Source organism: Scyliorhinus canicula, chromosome 20 (assembly GCF_902713615.1).
Source record: "Scyliorhinus canicula chromosome 20, sScyCan1.1, whole genome shotgun sequence".
Classification (NCBI taxonomy): Eukaryota; Metazoa; Chordata; class Chondrichthyes; order Carcharhiniformes; family Scyliorhinidae; genus Scyliorhinus; species Scyliorhinus canicula.
The window spans coordinates 10,013,067-10,039,219 of NC_052165.1; the positions used below are offsets into that span (position 1 = coordinate 10,013,067).

At 43.7% G+C, this 26,153-nt stretch overlaps 1 protein-coding gene across 6 annotated transcripts in view; it reads left to right on the forward strand.

Annotated features, from left to right (window-relative positions):
- The window catches only part of foxp2 (forkhead box P2), a 460,612-nt gene that overhangs the window by 349,355 nt on the left and 85,104 nt on the right, over positions 1 to 26,153 (forward strand). For 5 of the 6 annotated variants that reach the window (XM_038780768.1, XM_038780769.1, XM_038780767.1 and 2 more), the window contains exons 4-7: positions 10,568 to 10,705; positions 11,424 to 11,597; positions 13,848 to 14,001; positions 22,727 to 22,937. In XM_038780768.1, the coding sequence (XP_038636696.1) occupies positions 10,568 to 10,705; positions 11,424 to 11,597; positions 13,848 to 14,001; positions 22,727 to 22,937 (677 nt within the window). The remainder of the gene's footprint in view (positions 1 to 10,567; positions 10,706 to 11,423; positions 11,598 to 13,847; positions 14,002 to 22,726; positions 22,938 to 26,153) is intronic. The other variant, XM_038780772.1, reaches the window with a different exon arrangement.

Below are 26,153 nucleotides of genomic sequence, written 5' to 3' on the forward strand. Positions count from 1 at the left end.
AAGATGCAGGAATAACAGTAACAAAATTTACCTGCATAAATGCACGGGAGCAATAAAAGAATTATGCTAGTTCTACATGTACAATCTGATTACTGTGACCAGAGTGTTAATTGGATTCTAACTGCCAGATCTGATATATCTTTGTAGCTTTGTAGTGGAAAACCTTTTGAAAGTGATGAACTGTAATTCACTGAGCTGCTTGAAGCACTTGTAATTTACTGTGTGTCATACTATGAAGAGTACGACCTAATGGACTTCACATTACCTGTAGCATCACAAACCTCCGAGTGAAACTCGCTGCTGCAAAGTGATAGTGAAAGACAGTGAGATATGTGTGGAACCAGCCATATTTGGCTGAAACGCAGTCCTCACGTCTCTCGCTCGTGCAATGATGGTTTAGGTAAGTCTGGCAGAGCTCATTATCTGCCCATGGGTCGCCTGTTAAAAAAAAATGGAGTGAAAGCCAGTGTGAAACAATAATTGTGGAGCAAGAATTGTAATTGGTCCCTGGCTAAACATGGTAACCAAAACAAGTCTAACTCGTACAATGTTGTAAAAATACAGATTTATCTCATTTTCACAAGTGGAGCAGTGTTTTTGTTTTGTTCCATTATTTATTGGCTCGTCTGTTCCAGTTGGCAAACTTTTTTAGTGATTTAAAAGTTTGACCTGATGAACAGAGCTTACCAGAATTATACATGCTAATAATTAAAATGCCATAAACCATTCACACAGGAAACGAACAGCCATAAATGACACCGTACATAGAAAGATATCTGTCAAGTTTTGCAATAATTATCAGACACATTATTTATAGTCTATAAGATATGGTATTGCTGTAATGTTTTTATTTTGAAAGCTTCCTTCCTAAATATTAGTGTTTAGTTCTGTTTGGAAAGTGCCCGGTATTTAGAACTTTACAAGTTGAAGTTCTCTCAAAATAATTTGAATCGTCTTTGCTAGTTTTAGAAAAAAAAACTATTAACTTCTGAACAACCCCAGACTTACATATTTTGAGAAAAGGTGACTATGGTTATTAGCACCTCTTCAGTTTTCTTTTATCATTTGTGGAGAGGCGAGGCTCTTTAATCTGTCAAAAAAAAAAGCAGTTTTGGCTTGCTGAAACAATGTCAAGATTAGATTTTTCTGTTTATTGACCAGATTAGTTGAGCCACTGAATTGCATTAACGCTTTGTGCATTGTTTTTGCTTTTGCTGAGAGTACAAAAGAAGCTGGGTTGTGGTGTTTCTGGCTAAGGCACATCGTCTTTCTGATGTTTTTTCCCCCCCAAATAGAACTGCTTGTGAAAAAAAAACATGCAAGCTGGCAGACTAGAGGGCTTCTAGGATAGCTATCCAATCTTTGATCCATTGTTATTAGCCGTCGGTATTCAGACAGAGTAATTGCCCAGCCTCTTGGTGCAAGGTTCACAGTAAATCTACCTCAGTTTTCCCTTTTCTTCCTGCCTGCCTCCATTGAAGTTGACCTCTGTCAGTTAGAGTGCCTCATCAGTGACTCCAACCGCAGCAAGAGCATCTTAATGATCTGAAATTCTTCTGAGAAGTTGGTGATGTTTTCTCATCAGGATCCAATTTGGAGTGCTTTGTTCCATTCTTGAACTTGTCTTTGGAGCCACAGAATAGCAAGTCAGTTTGTAGTCTTTATATATATATATATATATTTTAGAAAGCCAAAATACACTCCTGCAGGAAAAATGGGAAAGAAAAGATGTCTTTGAGAAAATTGTTTGTTTTTAACTGATGTTTTCTAAAGTAGTGTAATTCAAAAATCCCAGTGCGCCATGCCAGTACATTAAGGATATTGTACAAATAAAATAAACTTAGGACAAAATGCATTTCGGTTGACAGTAGCTATTAATTTCCTAAATTCTGACAGCAAATTTAGCATCAATTACCTGATTATTTCAATACAGTAATTCAGATGTGTACAGAAATAAAGCAGAGGTACTGAGAATGGGATAGTTGATGCTAAACTGTTCCCTTTATGTGAGAATGTTTTCAGTAAGATTGATTTGAAAATGCTTATTACTGTTAGCCCTTCATAGCCCCATCTTTAGAAGTAAAATTTACTGCAATTCAACCTCTATTCCTCTCTATTCACCGTACTTGTCAGTCAGCCCAATGCTGTATCTACAGGAATGGAGGTGTTATATTCCAGCAATTATCATGTCATATACTTGAAAATGTAAATGAATGTGTGTGTAAAATTAAATTTATGGGTTGTCAGTGAAGAATAAGAACCAGGAGAGCAATTACTTATCTGCTTTCATCTCTCCAGCCCTGATACATCAGGCAGAAAACCATGCAGATAAATGCTGAAATTAGCATTATGCAGGTCTTAAAATGAATGGGCTGGTGTCTTGTGTTGCCTTCTGTAGCTTTTGTTTTGAAGAGCATGTGAAATTAAGATGATTATCATCCATCAATCTGCTGGAAAGAGAGTGATAGAACAAAAGAAGCTTAAATTCCATGTTTACAGTATTTAATTTTCAAAGAGAGTCAGCTTTATTGGGTACAGTTCTGTATTTTGTAGAAACCATATCAGTTAGAATAATTTGTGGGTGATTTTGTCAACAACTTAGCAACGTGTTTTTCGAAAAATTGAAGTGAGTAGCGCCGGACATGTAGAAGCTGATGTAAAGCCATCAATGTGATTTAGAATTGCACATTAATGTTGCAGTGTCGTGTGTCAAAAATATTTAATAATCAGGGTAGATTAAAGCATCTAAGAATTGTAACCGGGAATGGTGTCTTGTCTAGGTTCGCTTGTCCACAGCAACGTTCATCAGCAAAACTGTATCCACCGTGCTTGATCTGAAACTTAAATGTTCTAATTAATTTATTCATTCATTTTAAATGCTTTTGATGTGACAATATAAATACTAGGCCGCAGGCATTTGCTTGTTCAGTAAATGTTTCGGTAATGTAAAGTTTCAGGCAAGGGCTAAGGTTTAAATGGTAAGATCAAAATTCTGCTGGCTCTAATTCACCAAGTTTTAGGACTCCGGGAACAATGCTGTAGATTTGTTTGAATATGAATGTGCAGCGGGATGTAGTTTGACCTTCAGCTGTGATTTCAGTTCATCAGGATTAGTCAAGCTAGGTGATCAGGACTGCTAATGCATAATGACTTATAAAATGAAAAATGTGTAGTGACCATGCAAATGTTTCAGCTAATCAAAGAGGAGAACTTTAGCTTTCAGAGAAAAGAACAACAAGGGCATGTCAAGGCCTAAAGTGAAGATGTGTGTAAAATAATCTGAGCAGCTTTATTAGCAAGAGAGGGCTTCGAAGTTCCATTTTGACCTCTTCACATATTGGCAGCATATTATGTTGCATAAATAGCATCAAAAGTAAGATTGGATGAACGGTATATTTATTTCCTGGTAGAAATTGCTTTAAGATGATCTGATACAAAATTCACAAGGATAGTTCGCAGTTCAAAGCTTCTAAAAAAAAGGCAACCAATCAGTTCCACATTCATTTTCCTGAGTGGAGGAAAAGTATTTATTGTCTTTATTTAACATTGAGGGGTCAATTTTAATCTTATCCACCTGGCGGGAACTGAATGGGTGGGCAGTTAAAAAGGAATAGGTTACTCAGCCGATCTTGCCCCGGCCGATTCTGAATTTAAACTCCAAGGTTTTGCAGATCCATCAGGTTTCTTTACTTGTTCATCGGATGTGGGCATCACTGGTTGCATCAGCATTTGTTGCCCATCCCTGAGGGCATCTAAGAGTCAAGCGCATTGCTGTGGGTCTGGAGACACATGTAGGCCAGACCAGGTAAGGATGACAGATTTCCTTCCCAAGAGGACGTTAGTGAACCAGATGGGCTTTTCAACACCAATCAACAATGGTTTCATAGTCGCTATTTGACTTTAAAGTCCAGATTTGTATCTGCCCTGGTGGGATTCGAACCCATGTCCCCAGAGCATTACCCTGGGTCTCTGGAATACTAGTCCAATGAAAATACCACTATGCCACTGCCTCCCTCAATAAGATGCCCGCAGAAAACTGGCGAGAGCCTCATACATTTATTCTAATTGGATTCCATTTGTATCAACAACGTCCCGATGCAGTTTTACCACAAGCCTGAGCAGGGAAGCCACAGTGCCTTACTGTCCCCACCTCCTGCCCCGACTAAAAGAGGCCTGCAGACCGATGAGGCCACCCAGTTAATGTTTACTTCCTGGGGCTCAGCGTCAGTGGCAGTTCACCCTCCAGTCCCACTAAGAGAAGCATTTCCCATCCTCCCTTCCATAGAGCCCTCCCCTCGCTTCTGCCTTGTCTGGAAGCTGACACCAGGCCGAGGCATCCCTGTTGGCAGCTGCTCCATCCCCTCATTCTGGTGGCATTTGAAGAAGGACTGGAGGTTGAAATAATCTTCCGTGGCCTCCTCCATTGCTGAATGGCAAATTAACTCAACGCAGCGGTTTGTTGCTGGAAACCTGCTCAGGATTAAAAGCTGCCCCATGAAAAATGTTCAGATACCACAGAACCATGGGCCGGAAAGTTCCTAGCGGCAACCCTCCCGCGGGGGTTTCTCAGCAGCAAGGGGGGGAGGAGGGGGGCATTCAGCGGGAAACTCCATTGACAACGCAGGACGAGAAGGTCCCGTCGCCGGCCAATGGCGGGCCACCCCTGCCGCTGGGCTGAAAATCCCTCATGCCGTGCATCTTTTCCATCCGGTATTTTCCATGTATGTACATTATCTGAAGTTGCGAAATGTCTTTAACTCCACCCCTCCCCAACCCAAAAAGCTTTGTGGAAAATGACATGAGGAGATTGCGGGATTTTATTTGGGGGTTCAGATTTTCAAAAACTGTGAGGAATTTTGATCTGTAAGTATTAGATAAACCGTAAAACTGGACTGTGGCCATAATTACTGGCCATATAAATGTTATTTTACGGCATTTATTTAAAAATTTGTCCATGGTGTCACGAGTGATATTGGGTGTGATTTAACAGGATATATAAGTCCTGTTTTAGGCACGTTTAATGGGGTGTTCTCCCACCTGCAGTGCTGGCAATTACCCCACAATCAAACGGGACTCTTTTTTAAATTTGGCCTTGGTAAGGAACGCCACGCCGGGACTCCATTTACCTTGGCTCGTACTCGGTGCAGGAGGAGATCGGGGCACCATTTTTAAATGCTGCACCGATCTCTCAACCCCCCACCATGGCCTTTTGATTCCTCCACCCCAATGCCCCAACTTACCTGTTAAGAGGTTCTCGGGCTCCCCTCACCCAATATCATAAGGGCAGGTGACCCCCAGGCCCGATCCCCAGCACGGGCAACCTGGCAGACCGACAGTGCCACCCGGGATCTCTGACAGTGCCGGGGTTGTACTGCCAAAGTGCCCAGGTGGCACTGCCAGGCCGACAGTGCGAGGGTACCCTGTCCAGGCCCAACCAACAGCCGTCTCCGATGGCCTGGGAGACCCCCTTCCCCGGCATGCTTTGGGCCTAGTCCACGCTTGTGTGGACCAGTGCTAAACGGTGCCGTGGCAGGGTCTCCCAGGAGCAGGTGCTCATTCCGGGGGCTTGGGAGAATCCAGCACCTACATATTTAAATGAGCCTAGCTGCTGACTTAAATATGTAAATCTGGGTATCACCCAGTGAGGGTGAAGTTCAAATTACAACGTCTCATGAGATCTCCTTAGATCTCGCGAGGCATTCTGAGCATCACAAATCTTGCAAAAGGCCTCTTGTGAGATTTAAGTAAGAAGTCTTACAACACCAGGTTAAAGTCCAACAGGTTTGTTTCAAACACGAGCTTTCGGAGCACTGCTCCTTCCTCAGCTGCGCTCCGAAAGCTCGTGTTTGAAACAAACCCGTTGGACTTTAACCTGGTGTTGTAAGACTTCTTACTGTGCTCACCCCCCAGTCCAACGCCGGCATCTCCACATCGTGGGATTTAATGACCTTGTCGTGCCTCCGAGTGGGGCGTGGCGCGGCCGTTCGATCGCGCCCAATGTTAAACCAGTGGCATAACATGTTATTTTTCTTAACTGCCTGAGTATCAGTTATTTATGAAAGCAATTTTTTTGCTACATTTTACACTTTAGTTGGGTTAGGAGGTAAACAATCAGAGACATGTTACAGATAGCATACATGAATCCTTACAGTGATTGGCATTATTCATGTCCTTTCAGATTCTGGCCATCGCCCATTTTCCAGGTTAATAACTCATTTTATATGTGGCTAAGTTCATCCTGTGCCTGAGTATCGCAAACCATCACCTGGAGTCTCATACCTTCTTGTATTTTCAGCCCTCTTACTATTTTACACTGATGCGCCCATAGGTACTACAGCTGATTGTAAAATATGTGACAGGTGCTATAGTGTAACTTTTTCCCCTATAAGATTCCATAGTGTTGTTTGTATTGAATGGCCGAGATTCCCCGCTTGCGAGACTTAAGACTGAATCGCAAGTGTTCCACGTTGGCAAAAGCAATGGCAGTCCTGGAGTGATTCAGGGCGCGTTACTCGGCTCGCACCGGCACTGCGTGGAACTAGTGCAATTTCAGTGCATGCCGGTGTGCGCTACGATGAAGTCATGATTGCCACTGGAGAGCTTGACAATCAGGAGCTGCATATAGTCACTCCACTCCCCACACACCCTCCTCCCAGCCAAGAAGATACACTGGTGTAGTGATCTCTGGATGTAGTAATACATGATCAGACTATGTTAAGAAAGTACAGCCAATTGAACACTAGATGGCAACACTATCAGGACCTATAAAAGGTTTTCCCACTCGTTCCTCGAGGAAAGTATGTCAGGAGTGCAGAGAGTACAGGAGAGAGACAGCCAGAGAGAAGAAGTTACTAGATATCAGTATATAGCATTATCTTATTTAATTGTTTAACCTACAGCTATTTGTTTGTTTACTAGTTCAGTATTAAGTAAAAAGAACTCTCAACATTATTTTATATTACTCATTAAATTACTTTATCATCACTGGAAGACTGCATCTATATTTCAACAACTCGGCGAGCCAAAAAGAGTAATATATGGGCAGCACGGTGGCGCAGTGGGTTAGCATTGCTGCTTCATGGCGCCGAGGTCCCAGGTTCGATCCCGGCACTGGGTCACTGTCCGTGTGGAGTTTTCACATTCTCCCCGTGTTTGCGTGGGTTTCGCCCCCACAACCCCACAAAGATGTGTAGGCTAGGTGGATTGGCCACACTAAATTGGCCCTTGATTGGAAAAAATTAATTGGGTACACTAAATTTATTTTAAAAAAGAGTAATATATATATTACAAGAAAATGGCATGGTTGCGCTGGAGCACGCCCATCCCATTGATGGGTCGGCTGGGGCCAGATGGTACCTGGGGGGGGGGGGGGGGTGGCCTGGTGTGGGGAGGGAGGGGGGAAGGCACCCATTCAACTCTTGGCACAAGTTCCCAGAGGGCAGTCAGCCGCCCCACGGCCCACCTCCTAGCCATCCCTGCTACTCCCCTCCCCCCACCCCCAGCCCTGGCAGATGCCGTCAGCCAATGGCACAACTGTCAGCACACCATAGTGCTTTTGGCCAGTGTCTGTACCCCCGCCAGCATCCTTAGCAGCCACAGAGCCTGCTTCCCGATTTTAAATACCACAAGTGAACCTCGCTGGAGGTAATTTCTCCTGACGGAGACGGAGCATCGCTGGAGGCCCGGAGAATGCCTTGGTGGGTCTGTTAATGATATGCCAACGGTGTTCACTGTACAATTTGCGTGCCCACCCCAGAGTGCGGGGTAGAATGCATTCACCCCGCAGTCAAGAGCCATGATTTTCGGCTGACGGGCAAGTCTTCTCCCAATTGTGTTTCCCGGTTCAGGCATCGCTGGATGGAGAATCTCACCCAATATATTTATAGCATTTTAAAACCATGGCTTTTTAAACACAGGAGCAAATTAAAACTGCGTGAGAAATTTAAATTTAACACAAGCATGTGTGTGCGTTTTTCTTTCACCAATGTTGTCCTTATTTTAATAATAATAATCTTTATTAGTGTCGCAAGTCGGCTTATATTAACACTGCAGTGAAGTTACTATGAAAATCTCCCAGTCGCTAAACTCCGGCGCCTGTTCGGGTACACTGAGGGATGTACAGTTCACCGAACAAGCACGTCTTTCGGGACTTGTGGGAGGAAACCGGAGCACCCGGAGGAAACCCACGCAGACACGGGGAGAACTTGCAGACTCTGCACAGATAGTGACCCAAGCCGGGAATCGAACCCGGGTCCCTGGCACTGTGAAGCAACGGTGCTAACCACTGTGCTACCAGTGGGGGTGTTGTTCCGTACAGTGCATGGCTGTATCAACTCCAATCACTTCCCTCCTCCCACCGAAATCCTCACCAAATTGGGCTTGTGTGAACCTTCAGGGCATCTCAGTTGAACTCAGTCCTCTTCTCTCCTGGCAAAGACATGCACAACATTTGGGGCACAACCCTGGATAGTGATCCGACAGACAAACACTGATGCATTTTCCAAATCTCGGGGTCCTGTGGGCAATTACAGGGCCTCAAAAGCTGTACCATCTGAGAACAGCTCATTCAGTACAAACTGAGTATTAAACCTCCCTGATACAGGCAACCCAGCATTCAAAGAATCATGGGCGTGCTTCTCCCAGCCCCGTGCCGGGCTGGAGAATCGGCGCTACTGCGCCACGCTGCACCGGCGCCGGCAGAGGTGCAGAGAATCAGTGCCATTTGCGCCGGCGCGTTTGGCGCGTCGCGGGCCGCTGTCAGCAGTCGGGCCGCCGATTCTCTAGCCCGGATGGGCCAAGCGGCCGCACGGAAACGGCAGAGTCCCGCCGGCACCGTTCACCCCTGGTCGCTGCCGGCAGGAACTCTGCACAAAGTGTCGGGAGGCGGCCTGTGGTGCGGGGAAAAGCGTGGGGGGGGGGGGGGGGGGTGGGGGGGGGGGGGTGTCCTCCAATGGGGTCTGGCCCGCAATCAGGGCTCACCGATCAGTCCCGCCCCATTTGTTCCACTTCCGGCCCCCAAACCCCCACGTCATGTTGCGTTGGGGGCCGGAGCATTCCGCGAGTCTACCGCCCATGCGTCGGTTGGCGCTTCACCACTGCCAGGATGTAAGGCTGGAGCGGCGTGAACCTCTCCAGTGCCGTGCTGGCCCCCTGTGGGGGCCAGAATCGGTTGTCCCCGCGCCCGTTTCGCACCGTTGTGAAATGCGACAGCGTTCACGACGGCACGAACACAGTCTCCATTTCAGAGAATCGCGCCCCATAAGGATAACTTGCTCAGTAAATTTAATTGATTGCCAAGAGAACCGATTGAATTTTTGACTTCACTACTTGGTGATAGCCTGGCAATTTGGAATGATAATTAGAGGAGGTCTATAAAGGTCAGGTGATCTGCTCCATAGGTCACCACCAAACCAGTGGAAACAGAAATTTGCTTCTCATGTTTATTTTCTCAGGTTGCGTGTTTTTGGTATCATAGTACGTGCCTATAGTTATAGCATTTCCTATATTGTAAGACATTTGCTAACAATTCACAAAAACACACCTCCCAGCTGACTGGGCATTCGCACCAATTTGAACAATGTGGTTAATGGGATGTTTTAATTTTCGAACAACAAAATACTTAGATGTCACAAATTAACTAATTTGTATGTGAGGGTTTATTTTGATGTTGTAGTTCCTTCAGTAAGTTGCAAGTCAATTGTCTGGGGAAAATAAGGTTTTAATTTGTTTAAAGTATAACTGCTTATAATATATGTCCTTTGTTGTAACTTGCTAGCTTTACACACCCTGTATTTTTACTGGCAAAACCAACCGCAATGAAATGTTTTTCTGGTCAGTTTAGGAAAATGCTGATATAATTTCATACATTAGTTCTCAAGTGCTGAATTATCATCCTTTGTATTCACTGTAATTTTACAGCAGATGCTTTGGGTTGCTTTTGCTAAGAAATTAAAAAAATTAACATTCATTTTCTTAGTTAAAAATAGTCTCCATTGAAAATCCATTGAACGATGATTACCTTCAAATTGAAATAAGTTGTTAAATTAGATCAAACTAAATCACTTGTCACTATAATAACTCATTTTCTGAATTTGTCATACCACTTTCTTAATAGTCAGTAAGAAAATGTTGAAGAGAAAATGTTTACTCTGACTTTTTATTTATATTAGAAGGTATTTGCCTTTTCAAGGAAGAAAGTAATTGCTTTTTTTCAGAGGGTGAATAACTTGGCAGGTTGACAAGCTTTTCAGATTATGAGCTGGTTAGTACAAGCAAAGCCTTCAAATAGTGTATCTCAGAAAGCCTCTCATTGTATTCCTCCATCTCTTACTGCAAGGTGTTGCTCATAAGGTACAGCAGCACCTAAGGAAACAAATGTAATTGCCACAAGAAATCTTGTAGGAGCATGTCTGTGCAGAGGGTAGAAGGCAAACATTGATTCTGGGCATCTCACCGTTTTTTTGAAAATGTTGTTCCTTCAGCAAGTGCTGCAAGACCAAGCAAAGCACACAGCATGTTGCAGAATGCTGGTTTGGCTTGATGTTCTGAATCTCTCTTGCTGGAGCAGGTGCCTGTGTCAGTGGCCATGATGACTCCCCAGGTGATCACCCCTCAGCAGATGCAGCAGATCCTTCAGCAGCAAGTGCTGTCCCCACAGCAGCTTCAGGCTCTACTTCAACAGCAGCAAGCAGTCATGTTACAGCAGGTATGAGAACACCCGCAGCACACCTGCTTCTGACAAGTCACACACACACAATTGAAATTGCTTCATGAAGCCCAATTTAATTATTTTGTAATTGCACAGTATTATAATGCTATATTCTAAACATGTGCTGAACCAGAATTAGTCCATATTTAAAATAAAGTTCGTAGAACAACAATTTCTTTTCTGTTTTCTTTTTAAGTACTGTTAGTTATTAAATATACATATGACACTGAAAACGTGAGCAATAAAGTTTAAACGAGTTGATGTTATTTGTTGTCAAGCGACACATTTATTATGCTTTTGACGCAAGAGTATCATAGGTTGTTGCTTTTCATCTTGTTATCATGTTCGGAATTTTATAAACTGTACAATAGATTTTAATCTATGCATTCAATTAAGCAGCTCTAATGCCGTGCTGTTAACTAAAGATACCTTTGCAAAGGTGATTCCTGAAAAAGCAATGTAAGAAGTTTCCAATTGCAATAGCATCCTGCACAGCCACATTCAGGATCTGTTCAGTCATATCACTTGAAATTGCAGTCCTGTGACATCCAGCTGAATGGACTGACAGATTAATTAACTTTCCGCTCAGAACTTAACCATGGGGTTTTGTCTTCAAAAAAAAAGACAATGGAATTTGCTTTGCTTTACCTTCCAGTTCTTTTTCGCACTTCTAATTTTGGCACCATTTTGTACAGCAGTATCTATTATTTTTCAGCAACAGCTTCAAGAGTTCTACAAAAAACAGCAGGAACAGTTGCATCTCCAGCTTTTGCAGCAGCAACAACAACAACAACAACAACAGCAGCAGCAACAGCAGCAACAACAACAACAACAGCAACAGCAGCAGCAGCAGCAACAACAGCAGCACCCAGGCAAGCAATCAAAAGAGGTAGGTGCTGACTAACTAGGCTGCCTCCATAATAGTTTAGGGTGAAAGGGGGCAGGAGGGAGGCAGGATAAGATCACAATTTTCCTGTAATAAAGTTCTATCTGTCAAAGATACATTATTCTGATTTTGCTGAGTCCAATAACAATGACAGTAATACTTTCATGTTCCTCTTCTTTGTAGTACGGAACCCGAGAGTTATAATCCAAAGCTGCTGTCTTTTAATGTTCACTAATGAATCACAGTGTACAAAGAGCAAGCTGTATGATGGACAAAGTACTGATTATCTTGTAGTCACAGAGATTCTGAGTTGGCGAGGGAGCCTCGTTTTTTTTTCCCTCAGAGGTACAGCTCAGAGAGCATGCAAATTTAGCCTCCTGTTAAAAACCCAGGTTGAGCATAGACTTCAAAGTCACAGGTCCCTGATTAATGAACTGCTACCGTAGGTTTGGACTGGCGAGCAGAAAGTTACAGTTTGATGTGCTCATAAATCAACCTGACAGGCCCGTTTCCCTGGCCTACCTAGCTCTTGTCAGCAAACTGCATCAAATATAAACATAATACAAACAAAACACGCCGAGGTAGTTAAATTGATCAGCAGGTATCGTGGACACTGTCTTCAAGAGACACATTATGCAAACGTACAGGAAACAGCGTTGACCTCCTGAGGCATTGTTTCTGTTTGGATTTGTGAACAGAATTTCATACAGCCATCAAATATGGAATAGAAATTGCTCCCTTATTTCTCCTGAGGCCCTGGGCCATCCACATGACTTGCTCCATTATGCAGCCTGTTTTCCAGTGAGTGCATCAGAAGTTTTGCTTTTCCCCAAACTAAAGCAAAAAGGTCTTCCACAGCAGCTTGTCTTCCTCTGAAGTGTGACTGCCTTCTCATATCCTCTTGAGCCCAAGAACTCCAGTTTGTCTTGTAATGCCTCACAAAAAATTGGAAGTTAGACGCTTTCCTGTAATAGGGCACTTCCCCGCCTTGAATGTATTCCCAGTTTTAATGTATTCCGACAAGAGAAGAAAAGAAAGCTAACAGGGCAATGCTATGAGGGCTACATCCCAGTTTACTAATAGATCACTTGAGACCATATTCATGGGCCACTAAGGACTAAACTTATTCAGCTGCAAAAGCAGCATTGACTATAAAGATCTACTGCTGTGAAGATTTTATACAATGGGCATGGATAAGTTTAATGTTATAGGTGACCTTAGCATTTTAGGGTTTTTGTTTTGAGAGCCGAAATCAGTTGTCCTAATCTTTACAAAATAACATTTAGTAAGTATTCCCAAAAATTATGTGGATTTGTGTTTTTGCCACGGCTTACTTGAGTTGCATTAACAAATTAGTCCTTATGACATGTTTGTTAAAGAGATGTCATGTTTAGGAAAATCATTTGACAATTTTTTTGGGTTTGTTCAGATCATATGAATAAAAAAGATCATATTGATAAAAAAGATCATATTAATAAAAAAAAGATCATACTAATAAGTTTAAAAAAAGGATATTAATCAGAAAAATCATTGAAATGTTACATCATGTCATTTGCATATACATGAGCATAACACCCATCTCTTCCAGATCTTCTCGCTCTCCAAACACAAACAGATTAGTCACTCTGTAATGAAGGCGGTGCCAATTAAACTGGAAGGAGGACAGTACCGGAGTTTCTTGTTAGTGGACTGAGACACTTAATTATAAATCAAGCAATATTTTGAGTAAAAATTTTTATTCTTGCACAAATTGCTCCTCTCACTGTACACCCAGAAATTAGTATTACAGTGAACAGTTAAATCGTGAAAAAATATATTTGAAAATTTCAAAATGACGAACAGGCATAATGACAAGTGTCTTGGTTGGCATATAGAGTTGAATGTGGCATGTGCCATATTGTTTTCTAGTTGCTTTTCTCTTTCTAACAATCCTGACAACATGGAGATGACCGTCTGAGAGTGGGTTTTTGATGCCCGCTTTGAAAGTTAGCGTGCGTTCCGCCTTGCAAGAGCAGCACCAATGACGGTTAGCACGTCATACAAGGGGCAAAAAAAGAGCATAAGATCTCACTGCTTATCGTAAAAACATTTAACGTTTTAAAAGTGACCCCCATCACGGATAAATAAAGCTTGAATTCATCACTATTACTGGTCGAGGGCATTGTTCTTCTGAAGTCATGAGGTTTGCAATTGTTTACCTCTGTGGGTTTAGTCCCTGTTTTACATTGTATGATTGGATGTATCTTTCTACAGCAGCAGTTGGCAGCCCAACAGATTGTCTTCCAACAGCAACTTCTCCAAATGCAACAAATCCAGCAACAGCAGCATTTGATGAACTTACAACGTCAGGGACTCATCACTATCCAGCCTGGTCAGCCCTCCCTTTCAGTCCAGTCTCTGCCACAAGGTACTGGATGGCAAATCCTACTTAAAGCTGCAATATTGTGATTTAGCTATCTATTTATCTATTGTGAATGTTTGTGTGGAATAACATTTAAAGTACTGAAAGTATAACATGCAACAAATTTGTAGCAAATTCTGAGCATGGTCACAAATTCTGAGCATGAGTTCTATAAGAAAAGTTAAAAGTAAACATGTGCAGTAACAATAATATTGTTTCTTTCTATTGTGACAATTTCCTCCCGGAAACAGTTAGGGTGACGAAAATCCAAATAATGCAGCCCCAACTTTGCTATGATTAGAGCTTCTATTTAATAAGGGTTTAATAAGACTCCACCTTTCAAGGAGCGTAAAATACTGGGCTTTCAATGAATTGCCAAGAAGATGAAAGTGAATAGTTATATCAATGTATCCAAATGCAGTATACAATTTTTCCAACAGTATCATATTGGAATCTTAGCGGTGAATGAGGATCTGTTAGAAGGAAATGGGTTCACTTTCTACTTTTTTGTTCTGGTGAAGAAACTTTTGAATCAAAAAGCAAAATCGATAAATTGAATCTGATGGTACAATAATGTTGCAAACAATTCAGTTACCAAGGCAATTTCTTATGTCTGCTGAAGTGTATCATCCAACAGTACCAGCACGTCTGCAGAAACTGTCACTGATGCTGGGACTAGAAAATCATTTTTAATAGTTTGACATTTAAAAAAAAAATCATACAAATATGAGATTCTGGGGCAAGGTGCAATCAGACCAGTTTGCGGTAAAATGGACAGGAATAATTTCATGCTTTGGATTTTTTTCCATTTGAATGTTTTATTGGAGGCTAGGCAGAATTTTCGTTTAAGTAATGTTCATTTTCCTGAATCCTTTTCTTAAAATTCATACTTGGGATGTGGGGGTCGCTGGCTAGGCCAGCATTTATTACCCAGCATTTATTACCCATCCCTAATTGCTCTTGTACTTAGTGGGGGGGGGGGGGGGGGGGGGGGGGGGTGGAGACAGTTAAGAGTCAACTGCATTGCTGTGTGCGTCTGGAGTCATTTGTCGGGAAGGCCGGGTATAAGGGCGGCAGATTTCCTTCCCTGATGAGCATGAGGGAACCAGAGGGATTTTTATCGTTAGACCTTTAATCCCAGACTTTTATTGAATTCAAATTTCACCATCTGCCGTGCTGGGATTCGAACCCAGGACCCTGGGTCTCTGGATTACTAGTCCAGTGATGGTACCACTATGACCGCCTTATTGTCGTCAAATTATAGTAAAATGAACTGAGCTTAAACCAGTAAATGGTCAATGATAGATTCCAACAGATGACTGCCCAGTAAAGCTAAACATAACATGTGATCACATATACTTGAGCAATCTACTGTAACCTACTGATTTACACAATATGCATTTTACTCTCTTTTTATTCAATATGGCCAATGTTACATGGCAGTAGGCAGCCTCTACAACTGAGAAGATGGTTGAGAATGAAGCATAAATAGTAGCGTCGTAGTGTGACTCAGAGAGTAAGGCCTGAATTTTCACTCCTGATTCAGGAGCGCAAGGTCAACTTTACAAAGCTGACTCAGGAGGAAGTGCTCCGCATGGTCTGATTTTCTTTCTGACGAGGTGGCATGGTTGTTAGCAGGAGTCAGGCCTGTAGCGTAAGGGTCTGACACAAATACGGCCTGATCTTCCAGCTGTTCATGCCGGTGGCGCACCCCCACCATGGGTTTCCCATTGGCGTGGGGTGGATTCAATGGGAATTCCCATTGACAGCGGCGAGAACAGAAGGTTCCGACACCTGCCGCCGAGAAACAGGCTGTGGGAAGCCTAAGAATCTCGCCCGTAACATTTGTGTGGGATTAAGTACAGTGCCACCCACACAGCGATGTAAGAGAACACATGACCAGCACCAAGGTGCCAGTCAAACGTTGGAGAGAGCCATGTGCACAAATAAGGAAGGAGACAACTTCCAGTTAGAACCCTTAATTATACATGTGTATATAGTTCTCAGAGATAATAAATAGATGCAGTTAACCTACTTAAGAGTATGAAGATTTCATTATGACCTATCAAATGATAATCTACAACATGGTAAGAAGTCTTACAACCCCAGGTTAAAGTTCAACAGGTTTGTTTCAAACACTAGCTTTCGGAACACTGTTCCTTCCTCAGGTGAATCGTAAATCAGCAGTGCTCAGAAAGCTAGTGTTTGAAACAAACCTGTTGGACTTTAACCTGGTGTTGTAAGACTTCTTACTGTGCTCACCCCAGTCCAACGCCGGCATCTCCATATCGTGGCTACAACATGGTGGCAGTGAATGGAAAACCTCAAACCTCGCAGAAATTGCAGGGAAAATCTAAAATTCTGGAGGACTTCAAGAAAAGTCAAAGACGCATTCTGACCTGAAGAAAAGCTTGAGAAGCAGACGTGAGGAGGACAATTATCAGGGATAAGCTCCAAAGGAAGGCTTGGAAGCTGAAGGCAGAAATTGAAAATTCCTCAGTGCAGCAGAGAGTTCCACAGGATCACTTGGAGGTCCACCTTCAATTTCAGATTGCCGAGTCGGCAGATCCAGCAGGGGTGAGCGAAAGCTAGGATTCGGGCAACACGGTGGCGCAGTGGGTTCGCCCTGATGCCTCATGGAGCGAGGTCCCAGTTTTGATCCCGGCTCTGGGTCACTGTCCGTGTGGAGCTTGCACATTCTCCCCGTGTTTGTGTAGGTTTCCCCCCACAAAGATGTGCACGCTAAATTTATTCAATGAATAAATCTGAAATTGAAAGCTAGTCTCAGTAATGGTAACATTGAAACATATCGTCAATTGTTATAAAAAGCCATTTGTTTCACCAATGTCCTTTAGGGAAGGAAATCTGCTGTCTTAACCTGGTCTGGCTTAAATGTGACTCCAGACACACAGCAATGTGGTTGACTCTTTACTGCCCTCTATTACGAGCTGAACAGTGGTTAGGATGCTGGACCGAAACCCCAATATTTTATTTCAGTTTTGTAAGACTGTGAGGAAAGGATACTTCATTCCAGGAGTGATTTCATCCAAAAATCGGGATATGGTGTATTAAAACAAACTTTATTACCAACACAATATTAAAATGTCTTTTCACATCACTGAAGAAAAGTAGCTTGCCTCTTAAACAATGCTAATCAATACCCCTAAACTACTATCTTTATTTCTACTCAAACAACAGAAAGAAAAACATCTCAGCTCTTAATCCACTTTCAAATACAGTTAGCACTCAGGAATACCTGCTGTGCAGAAATGTCTGCCTTGAGAGAGAGAGCTTTTTTGCCACTGTTTTAAAGAAAAGATCTGAATCCTGTCAGACCCATACAGAAACTCTGACTCTATTTCTTCAGTATCTGCTTCTCGGCTTATTTCAGTAACTTTCAGCTAATCTGTCTACAGATATCTCTTTAACTGAACTGTAGTGAGAGCGAATGTTTGGCTTTTGCTCACATCTCAATCTAAAACTCACCTGAAACTGGTTTTCTGCAAAATGCCTGATACCCTAGCTCCTCCCATTAATTAGATCATCTTCCAAAACTGAACTCCAATTAACCCCATAGGGAACTCCCCTAATCCAAACAAAACTCTATTAACCCAAGCTTTTACAGTGCCTTAATTGCACCTCCGGGTCCCAAAACCTTTCAAACCAGGATTTTTAAAAACACAACTGCAGCAGTCATACACACACGAACCCAGACTTTTAACACTTACTGCACCTTAATAAAATACATCCGAAATTCCTACTTCATCAAACCTCTGAAATAGCGTAGCGAGACACTCAGGTCAAGGGCAGTTATGGATGGGCAACAAATACTATTCTAGCCGTTGACACCGATATTTCATGAAAAAATAACGAAAACCATATGTCTTCAAATGAACAGGAGCAGCACCATCTTGAATTTCTGTAACATCTTACAGCTGAGTCTACAGATCAAAACTTTTAAAATATGGATCAAAACTTCAACTTACCAGATCAGTTTGGACTTTTTAAAGCGTTGGAGCACATCACATTGAAGTAGAATGTCAGGGAAGCCCAAATTAATATCTTTTTATACTGTTTTACTGAATTTGCTGATGAAGTAATTGTAATGCAGTACATTGATGAATCCTCACCCAGGATCAACGAAATATTAAAGGCCTTTGATGATTATTTTAATCTTGAAGTTTAAGAGCGCACAGAGATTACAAAGAGACACAGAAAACTTCCTATAAAGTGCCAAAAAGGTAGAAGACAATTCTCGAGTAAACCACACAAGGAAACTTTCTAAAAGTCTTGAAACGGTATCCTTTTGTAAATCCTGACGCACTACCTGAACTGCAACAGCAGGTGACAGTACAGAGTGAGCAGCTGGCTGTGAATGAAGGAAAGCTATCTTATGAATATCTTCTGAAAATAAACAAATCCTACAAAGGGAAAATAAAATAAGGTTGGAAGAGTTTTGTATCGGAACTAAATTGGAAAATCAGAAAATCAAGATTCAAGCTGAGTATATACCTTGCAAAAGCATGTGATTCAGAAGTCATTAATGCACCACCTGTTCATGATCTGAACAAACTAAATTTTGAGGTGGTGCAGAGGTACAAAAAAGGTCTACAGAGCTGAAGAAGGTGACTGTATATTTGGAGGAATGCTTGGGTGAACATTACTTTTCCAAGGAGATGTATGAGGAGATAAAATCAAAAACTTAGAATGGCAAGAGGAAATAGACATTCTCACAAAAGAGTGAGGATTCTCAGAAACAATTAGAAGCACAATTTCATAATGTGAGGTTGAATGAAAGAAAAACTGATGTGTGTAGAGAATCACCTTTCATTTAAGAAAGATGATTTTGATAAGAAAAATCAGAACTAATGAGAACATTGGAATGTTGCTCACAGGAAGTAGAGCACTTGAAAGAGAACGTGAACTGCTTAAATGATGAACTTGTATGAACAAATTCAACAAAAATCATTTAAAATTGATGAACTTCAAGCATTAGAAGTATTTAGTAAGCATGGTGCAAGATGCCAGGAACTGGAGAAGGAATTGCTAGAAAGCAGAATTAACAACCAAAACTGATGAATTTCTTGAAATTTGGTCCAATCTGAAGAACATGAAGGATGGAATGCATATTGTGGAGCAGCAAATCCAGACTTTAAAAGCAGAAAAAAAATAAACTCTACAGATCAGATTGAAGATCTAACAAATTTAATGAATTGAAAGAATCTAAGGAGCAGTCAGTAATCGTGGAAGAACGATTCGCAAAATAGCTGAATGCTTATGTGAAGCTGTTGAATTTATACATGAGATCTGCAGATAACTCTGAAACAGAAACAATTCAACTTACCAGAGTTGTTGTTGAGCTGAATGAAAAGATTCATAAGCTCAAAAAACAACTGGAAAAGAAGAAAGTAATGAGACATTTGGTTAAAATTGCAAAACAAGTGGGAATGAAGGTCCCGTTGTTGAAACGTGAACTTCCACATGCGCTGTGGCGAGCGCATGGCAAAAGCTGAGGAATAAATGCTGTGGGGGTGAGCACAGCGTTCATATACCTTGGAAAAAAACTGGAGAAATTAACAAATGCCTATCATCTCAACTGCCAAATTAACAAAGAGCAGTTCAATACCAAGGAATGGAAAAAGAAGATGAACAGCTATCTAGCCATCAGGAAAACCTCCAAATCAGCAGAGCCAACCATACCTTCAACAATAGTGGGTTATGTGGTAGTAGCATAAATGATGTAAATACATGGTGTGAACTAGAATAACTTGAAATACATTGGCTAAAGTCTTAGGGGAGGCATAGAATAAGGGTTTGGCATATATAGGGTTAATGACATAAAATAAAAGGAAATTCAAAGTGTCCCCGTTAATAATTTCAGTATTTAAAAAAAATATTTCCATCAATAAAAACCCATTCACTATATTTAAATTCCTACAATCCATTATAAAACAAATAATTAAATTCATAGCCCACATCAAAGACTTTCTAACCACTTGAACATGTCGATCAAACTATGAACTGACAGGCACCCCACTGTGATAATGATAGGTTATGGAACAGTCATGCAGCATGAAACTTATTATGATAACCTTCAGGCTTCTGTCAACAAACAGAGTGAACACTGCCGCCTCACAACGCAGAGGACCCGGGTTTGATCCCGGTCCCGGGTCACTCTTTGTGTGGAGTTTTCACATACTCCCCATCTCTGCGTGGGTCGCACCCCCATAACCCAAAGATGCGCAGGTAGGTGGATTGGCTACGCTACAATTTCCCCCCAGTTGGCAAAAAACTTTAAATTAAAAAAAAACCCAGAGTGAAATAGCATGCATTGTTTTATTCAAATTGCATAATAATGGCTCCCTGACTCGGAAATGTGAAATGTACATTGTTCACAGTTTCATCCACAGCAAACATCCCTAACTTTGCTGTCCTCTCTAAGATGATTACCTTCTAGTTTTCCCAAAACATTCTTTCCTATTTTCTGCACCATTGGTTGCAGAGTTTTTAGTCACCTCAACCGCATTCTCTGAAGCTCCCTCTCTAGTGCACGCGCTTTCGTCCCTCTCCTACATTGAAACATTTCTTAAACTCATCTGTACGATTAAGTTTTTAGTCATGCTTCTCCGTCTGTTCCATGATTATCTTTTCCCTTGTGAGCACCCTGGGACAATCTTCTTTTTCATGGGTGCGATTTAAGTGCAAGTTGTTGTTGTTTATGTTATTAAATGTTTACTTTAGGGGTGACAAGTGGCAAATAAGAAATACACAAGTAACAGGTGATGACCATTTCCAACAAGAGAAAAGCTGACCTTCTCTCCTTGACACTCAGTAACATTAGTATTGTTAAATATTCTGGGCGGGATTCTCCAACCCCCCCGCGGCCGGGCTGGCGAATTGCCGGAGAGGGGCGCCGTGAATCCTGCCCCGATGCCGGCTGCCGGATTCTCCAGCGCCAGTTTTTCAGCGGGGACGAGAATCCTGCCGCGCCAGTCGGGGGCCATTGGCCGCCCCCCCCCCCCCGACGACTCTCAGGCCCGCGATAGGCGTAAAATACACCAGGTCCGTACCGGCAGGACCTGGCTCTGCGGGCTGCCTGCGGAGTCCTCGGGGAGGGGGGGGGAAACTGTCCCTGGGGAGGGCCACCATGGTGGCCTGGCCCGCGATCAGGGCCCACCGATCCGCGGGCGGGCCTGTGCCGTGGGGGCACTCTTTCCCTCCGCGTCGGCTGATGTAATGGTCTGCCATGGCCAGCGCGGGGAAGAACCCCCCTGCCCAGGCGCTGGGATGATGCCAGCATACGCCAGCCCCGCCTGCCTGGCCCCTGATGGAGCAGAGGTTTCCGCACCTTTCGGGCGGCCCGACACCGGAGTGGTTCACGCCATTCCTCGGCGCTGGTACGGCCCACCCCGCCGGTTAGGGGAAAATCCCGCCCTCTATCTTCAACATTCTGAAGGTCACCATTGACCAAAAGCTGAACTGGACCAGCCATATAACTACTATTACCACAAGGGCAGGTCAGACGTTTGGTGTTCTATGGCACCTTTTTACTTCCCAAAGCCTGTCCACCAACTAAAAGGCACAAGTCACGTGTATAATAGAATACTCTCCACTTGCTTGGATGAGTGCAGTTCAACACTCTAGAAGCTCAATATTATCCAGGACAAAGTAGCCCGCTTGAATAGCTCCTCAGCCCCCAGTTGAACATTAATTCCCTCTGCGGCTGGCGTACATTGGCAGCAGTGTATACCATACACAAGATGGACTGCAGCAGTACATCGAGGCTACTTCACCAGCACCTTCCAAACCTGCAGCCTCTACCGCCGAGAAGTAGAAAGGAACATGCGCGTGGGAACACCGCCAACTAGAAACCTCCCTCCAAGTCGCACACGATCCTGACTTGGAACTATGTTGCCAATCCTTCATCATCAACGAGTTAAAATCCTGGAATCACCCCAGAAGTGCTGCAGTGCTTCAAGAAGAAATCTCAGCTCCACCTTTTTAAGGGCAATTAGAGATGGACAAAAATGCTGGTCCAGCCAATGATGCCCATGTTCCTTGAACAAATTTAAGAAAAACAATTATTTTATCTATGTGGTAACTTTTTATCTTTATTGACTGAGTATTAAGCATTGCTAAGGCAGAGCTAGGAAAACAACACAATGCAGAGAGGATTGTCTGTCACTATTGGACCCTGCTTGATTTCCCTTTGGTTGGAGACAGACGGATCTGTAACAAACATGTGACCATCTGTTTTCCTCTTTTGCACTTCCCCCTGACAATGCTTAACACCCAGATCATAAAAGGAAGAAATCCACGCAAATGTCTCTTCAACGTAGTGTCGACACATACCCTTTAAAGTTTGAGGCAAGGCATTGTAAAACATGTGCATTGAGGGCCGATGGTTTGGAACTCAATCTGAGGTATAAACTTAGACTACTGTTCGGAAATCCATAAATCTTACACTTGAGTTAGCAAAAAACTATTGTGTAGGGTCACAGCCTTTGGCAGGGAAAGCCCAAAGGACTTTTACACCTATATTAGAAGAGCTTGCCGAGGTCATGATGAATGGTGTTAGCGAAGAAAAAGCATTAGAATTCAAGTGAATATTTGGTCATTGTTCATAGGTACTGATCCAGATTTGGCATGATTAATAGATAGGCTACATTACCCAACGAGTGCAGACCTTATCTATTGATTTCTCAATCATATCTGTGCTGTAATTTTTCAGGTTTAAGTCCTGCAGAGATTCAGCAGCTCTGGAAAGAAGTGACCGGGGTGCACAATATGGAAGACGGTGTTTTGAAGCACAGTGGGCTGGATCTCTCTACCAATAATTCTTCCTCTACTACCTCCACTACCACTTCCAAAGCATCACCACCAATAACTCATCATTCGTTAATGAACGGACAGGCTTCAGTCCTCACAACGAGAAGAGACAGGTAAATATCTCAGATAGATTAAAGTGACCTCTATGTGCACAGGTACAAAGGGGAGATGTTTATCCCCAGAAAATGGTTGGCTTGGACCAGGTGGGAGGTTAATTTACTAAAACCCTGAACCCAACCCACCTTCGAACCACTTCTGGTTTGCACAACGGTGGGATGGATTGCTTGGGGGGGGAGGGGGTGCAGTTGTGCGGGGAAAACCCACCTTCAGGGTTTCCTATGTGCTACTAGACACCATCATCCCAAGACCCTGGATCTATCTGAAACTTCAGCAGTCACCAACTTCTAGTAGTTTTAGCTCTCCTGCTACTTCGCTTGGAGGCCCAAAATTATTTTTCAGATAGTGCTCAGGAATATTTCTGTGTGTGACTGCCTTACAGTAAATGTTGCCCCAGCCCCAGAAGGCCAGAGGCTGCTGGGCCATTTGAGAGCTGACTGGTGGTGATTTAACCTGAGGGTCACCAAGCTTCAGGCAAGGGGCAAAGTTGAGAAGACAGGGCCTTCATGGATAACCTCAGCAGGTATAGGAATTGAACCCTTTGCATCACAAACCAGCCGTCTGGCCAACTGAGCTAAATCCATGATATAATCCCTTCAATTGCATTCAAACATGTCACCCTTGTTTGAAGTGAATTGATTGTCTCCTCTCTTAAAAAAATAGTCTTCCCTTTCTTCCTCCAAACAACAAAAGCTAAACCCCATCATAGCTCCATAGGCCATTGCTGCAACAACTACCTTTTAAGAGCTCTATTCTAGTATGTTTATTTCTTTGTATTTGCTAAGGACATTTTTAAGATGTGAACCAATGGAGGGAGCTGATGAGCATTTCATGTGATTTAATGAGAAATATTAAACCAATCACCCGAGGTGAGCAGCTCTCACTGCAAAGAAATTAATTTTATTCAAATGAGCTATTTTACTTTTTTTAAATATATACTTGCCGAAAAGCGAACATTTTAATGGAGATTTTTTTCCACTCTGGGAATGTCTTTGTGAACTCATTCATGGGATTTTATTTATGTTTCCTATTTTTTCCCAGTTCTCTAGATCTTGCACCTTGAGCTGCTGACAAAATGGTTAGCCAGTTTGCTGAGGCCCCAATTTGTGTTAACTTTGAACCAGCCACTAGGAGGCATACAACTGGTCTCATTCTCCTGACTACCATCACCAGCACACTTTTTTGCCTTTAGCACTCCGGGACAGGATTCTGCCGTAATCGGCGGGTGGGCAACTCCAGCGGGACGGAGTGACGTGAACCACTCCGGCGTCGGGCCTCCCCAAAGGTGCGGAATCCTCCGCACCTTCAGGGGCTAGGCCCACCCCGGAGTGGTTTGCGCCCCGCCGGCCAGCGGGAAAGGGGCTTGGCGCCACACCAACCAGCGCCGAAGGGCCTCCACGGCCGGCGCTAGTTGGCGCATGCGCAGGAGCACCAGCATGTGCTGGCGTCATCCCCGCACATGCGCAGGGGGCTTCGTTTCCGCACCGGCAATGGCGGACTGCTAGAGCCACCGGTGCGGAACAATAGAGTGCTCCCACGACACAGGCCTGCCGGGCAGATCGGTGGGTCCCGATCGCGGGCCAGGCCACCTTGGGAGCACCTCCCGAGGCCAGATCCCCCCCCAAGAACCCCGGAGGCCGCCCGGGCCACCAGGACCTACTCCAATTTACGCCGGCGGGACTGGCAAAAAACGGGCGGGACGTCGGCCCATCGCGGGCCAGAGAATTTGGGCAGCCCCGGGGCCCATTGAGTCGAGCCAGTCCCCGCCATTCTCTGAGGCAGGCGGCACGATTTACGCCAGGCCGATTTTTGGGGGTAGGAGAATTTTGAGGACAGCGGGGGCGGGATTTACGCCGACCCCCGGCGATTCTCCAACCCAGTGGGGGTTCGGAGAATCCCGCCCCCGATGTCTAATCGGTTGTACTTGTGTCCTGCACAATCATAGACCTTGCAGTATTGTTCTGGTACACAGTTACCACAGCTCCACAGTTGGGCAGCATGGTGGCACAAGTGGATAGCACTGTGGCTTCACAGCACCAGAGTCCCAGGTTCGATTCCCCGCTGGGTCACTGTCTGTGTGGAGTCTGCACGTTCTCCCCGTGTGTGCGTGGGTTTTCTCCGGGTGCTCCGGTTTCCTCCCACAGTCGAAAGACGTGCAGGTTAGGTGGATTGGCCATGATAAATTGCACTTCGTGACCAAAAAGTTTAGGAGGGAATATTGTGTTTAATTTTATCATCTATCATGTTACAGGACCTGAGAGCCACAAAATATTTTTGGTCAAATTGGCATACCTAACTAATTCCGGCATTGCATCCACCATTCCCATAGCACAACTCTAATGCCATCTTCTCCTCCCATGCCATTTCCATCCCATGCCATTCCTTCCTTCCCATGCCATTACTCCCATGCCAGCTCTCCCATCAATGCCATCCCAATTCTATACCACTGCAACCTTCCTGTGACCCTCTCATGCCATCCCTTTTTTCCTATGCTAATCTAATCCCATGACATTCCATTTTCTATGCTATCCTTTGATGCCACCACTTCCCTCCCACTTCTCCCACTTTGATGCCAGCCCGTTTCGTGTTATTCCGTGCTTTCCAGGCAATCCCTCCCATTATATTCACACCCCATCATACTCTGCTGATATTCCGACCATACATCCCCGCCCTTCCATGCGATCCATCTCCATGCTTCCCAACGTTCCCTCCTTCCGTAAAATGCTATCTTCCTCTCCCTCCTTTGCACTCGCTCGCTGCGGCCCCGATTATCCAAGACTGCCCAATCCCTGTGCTGCTGGGCTCCCCTTACTTTCTGCTGTTCCTTTTCTCTGCCACCTCCTTGCTGCTTCCACCAACACTGCCAACTATTGCCAGCCACATATGTCATCCAGCCGAGTCCTCCATGCCCACAGGTCTCTCCGTGTGCACCACGTGCCACAAACCAAATCAACCCATCAATCAAAGTGCAGACGGACAGAGACGTTATTATTATGGATGCTGTAAAGACTCTGGGTACAAAATTCAGCTCCATCTTGCTTTTGACACTGGCTCAACGAAAGCATGAAACTCAAAAGATTTCTGGAAACACTCACTGCATATTCCATGCAGCACATTCTGACTATTAGGAGGTTAGGACAGGTGTGCTATCCATGCATTGGAAAATATCCAGAGTGGCCAGATCATGCTGTCAAACAGCCCCGCACACTAAT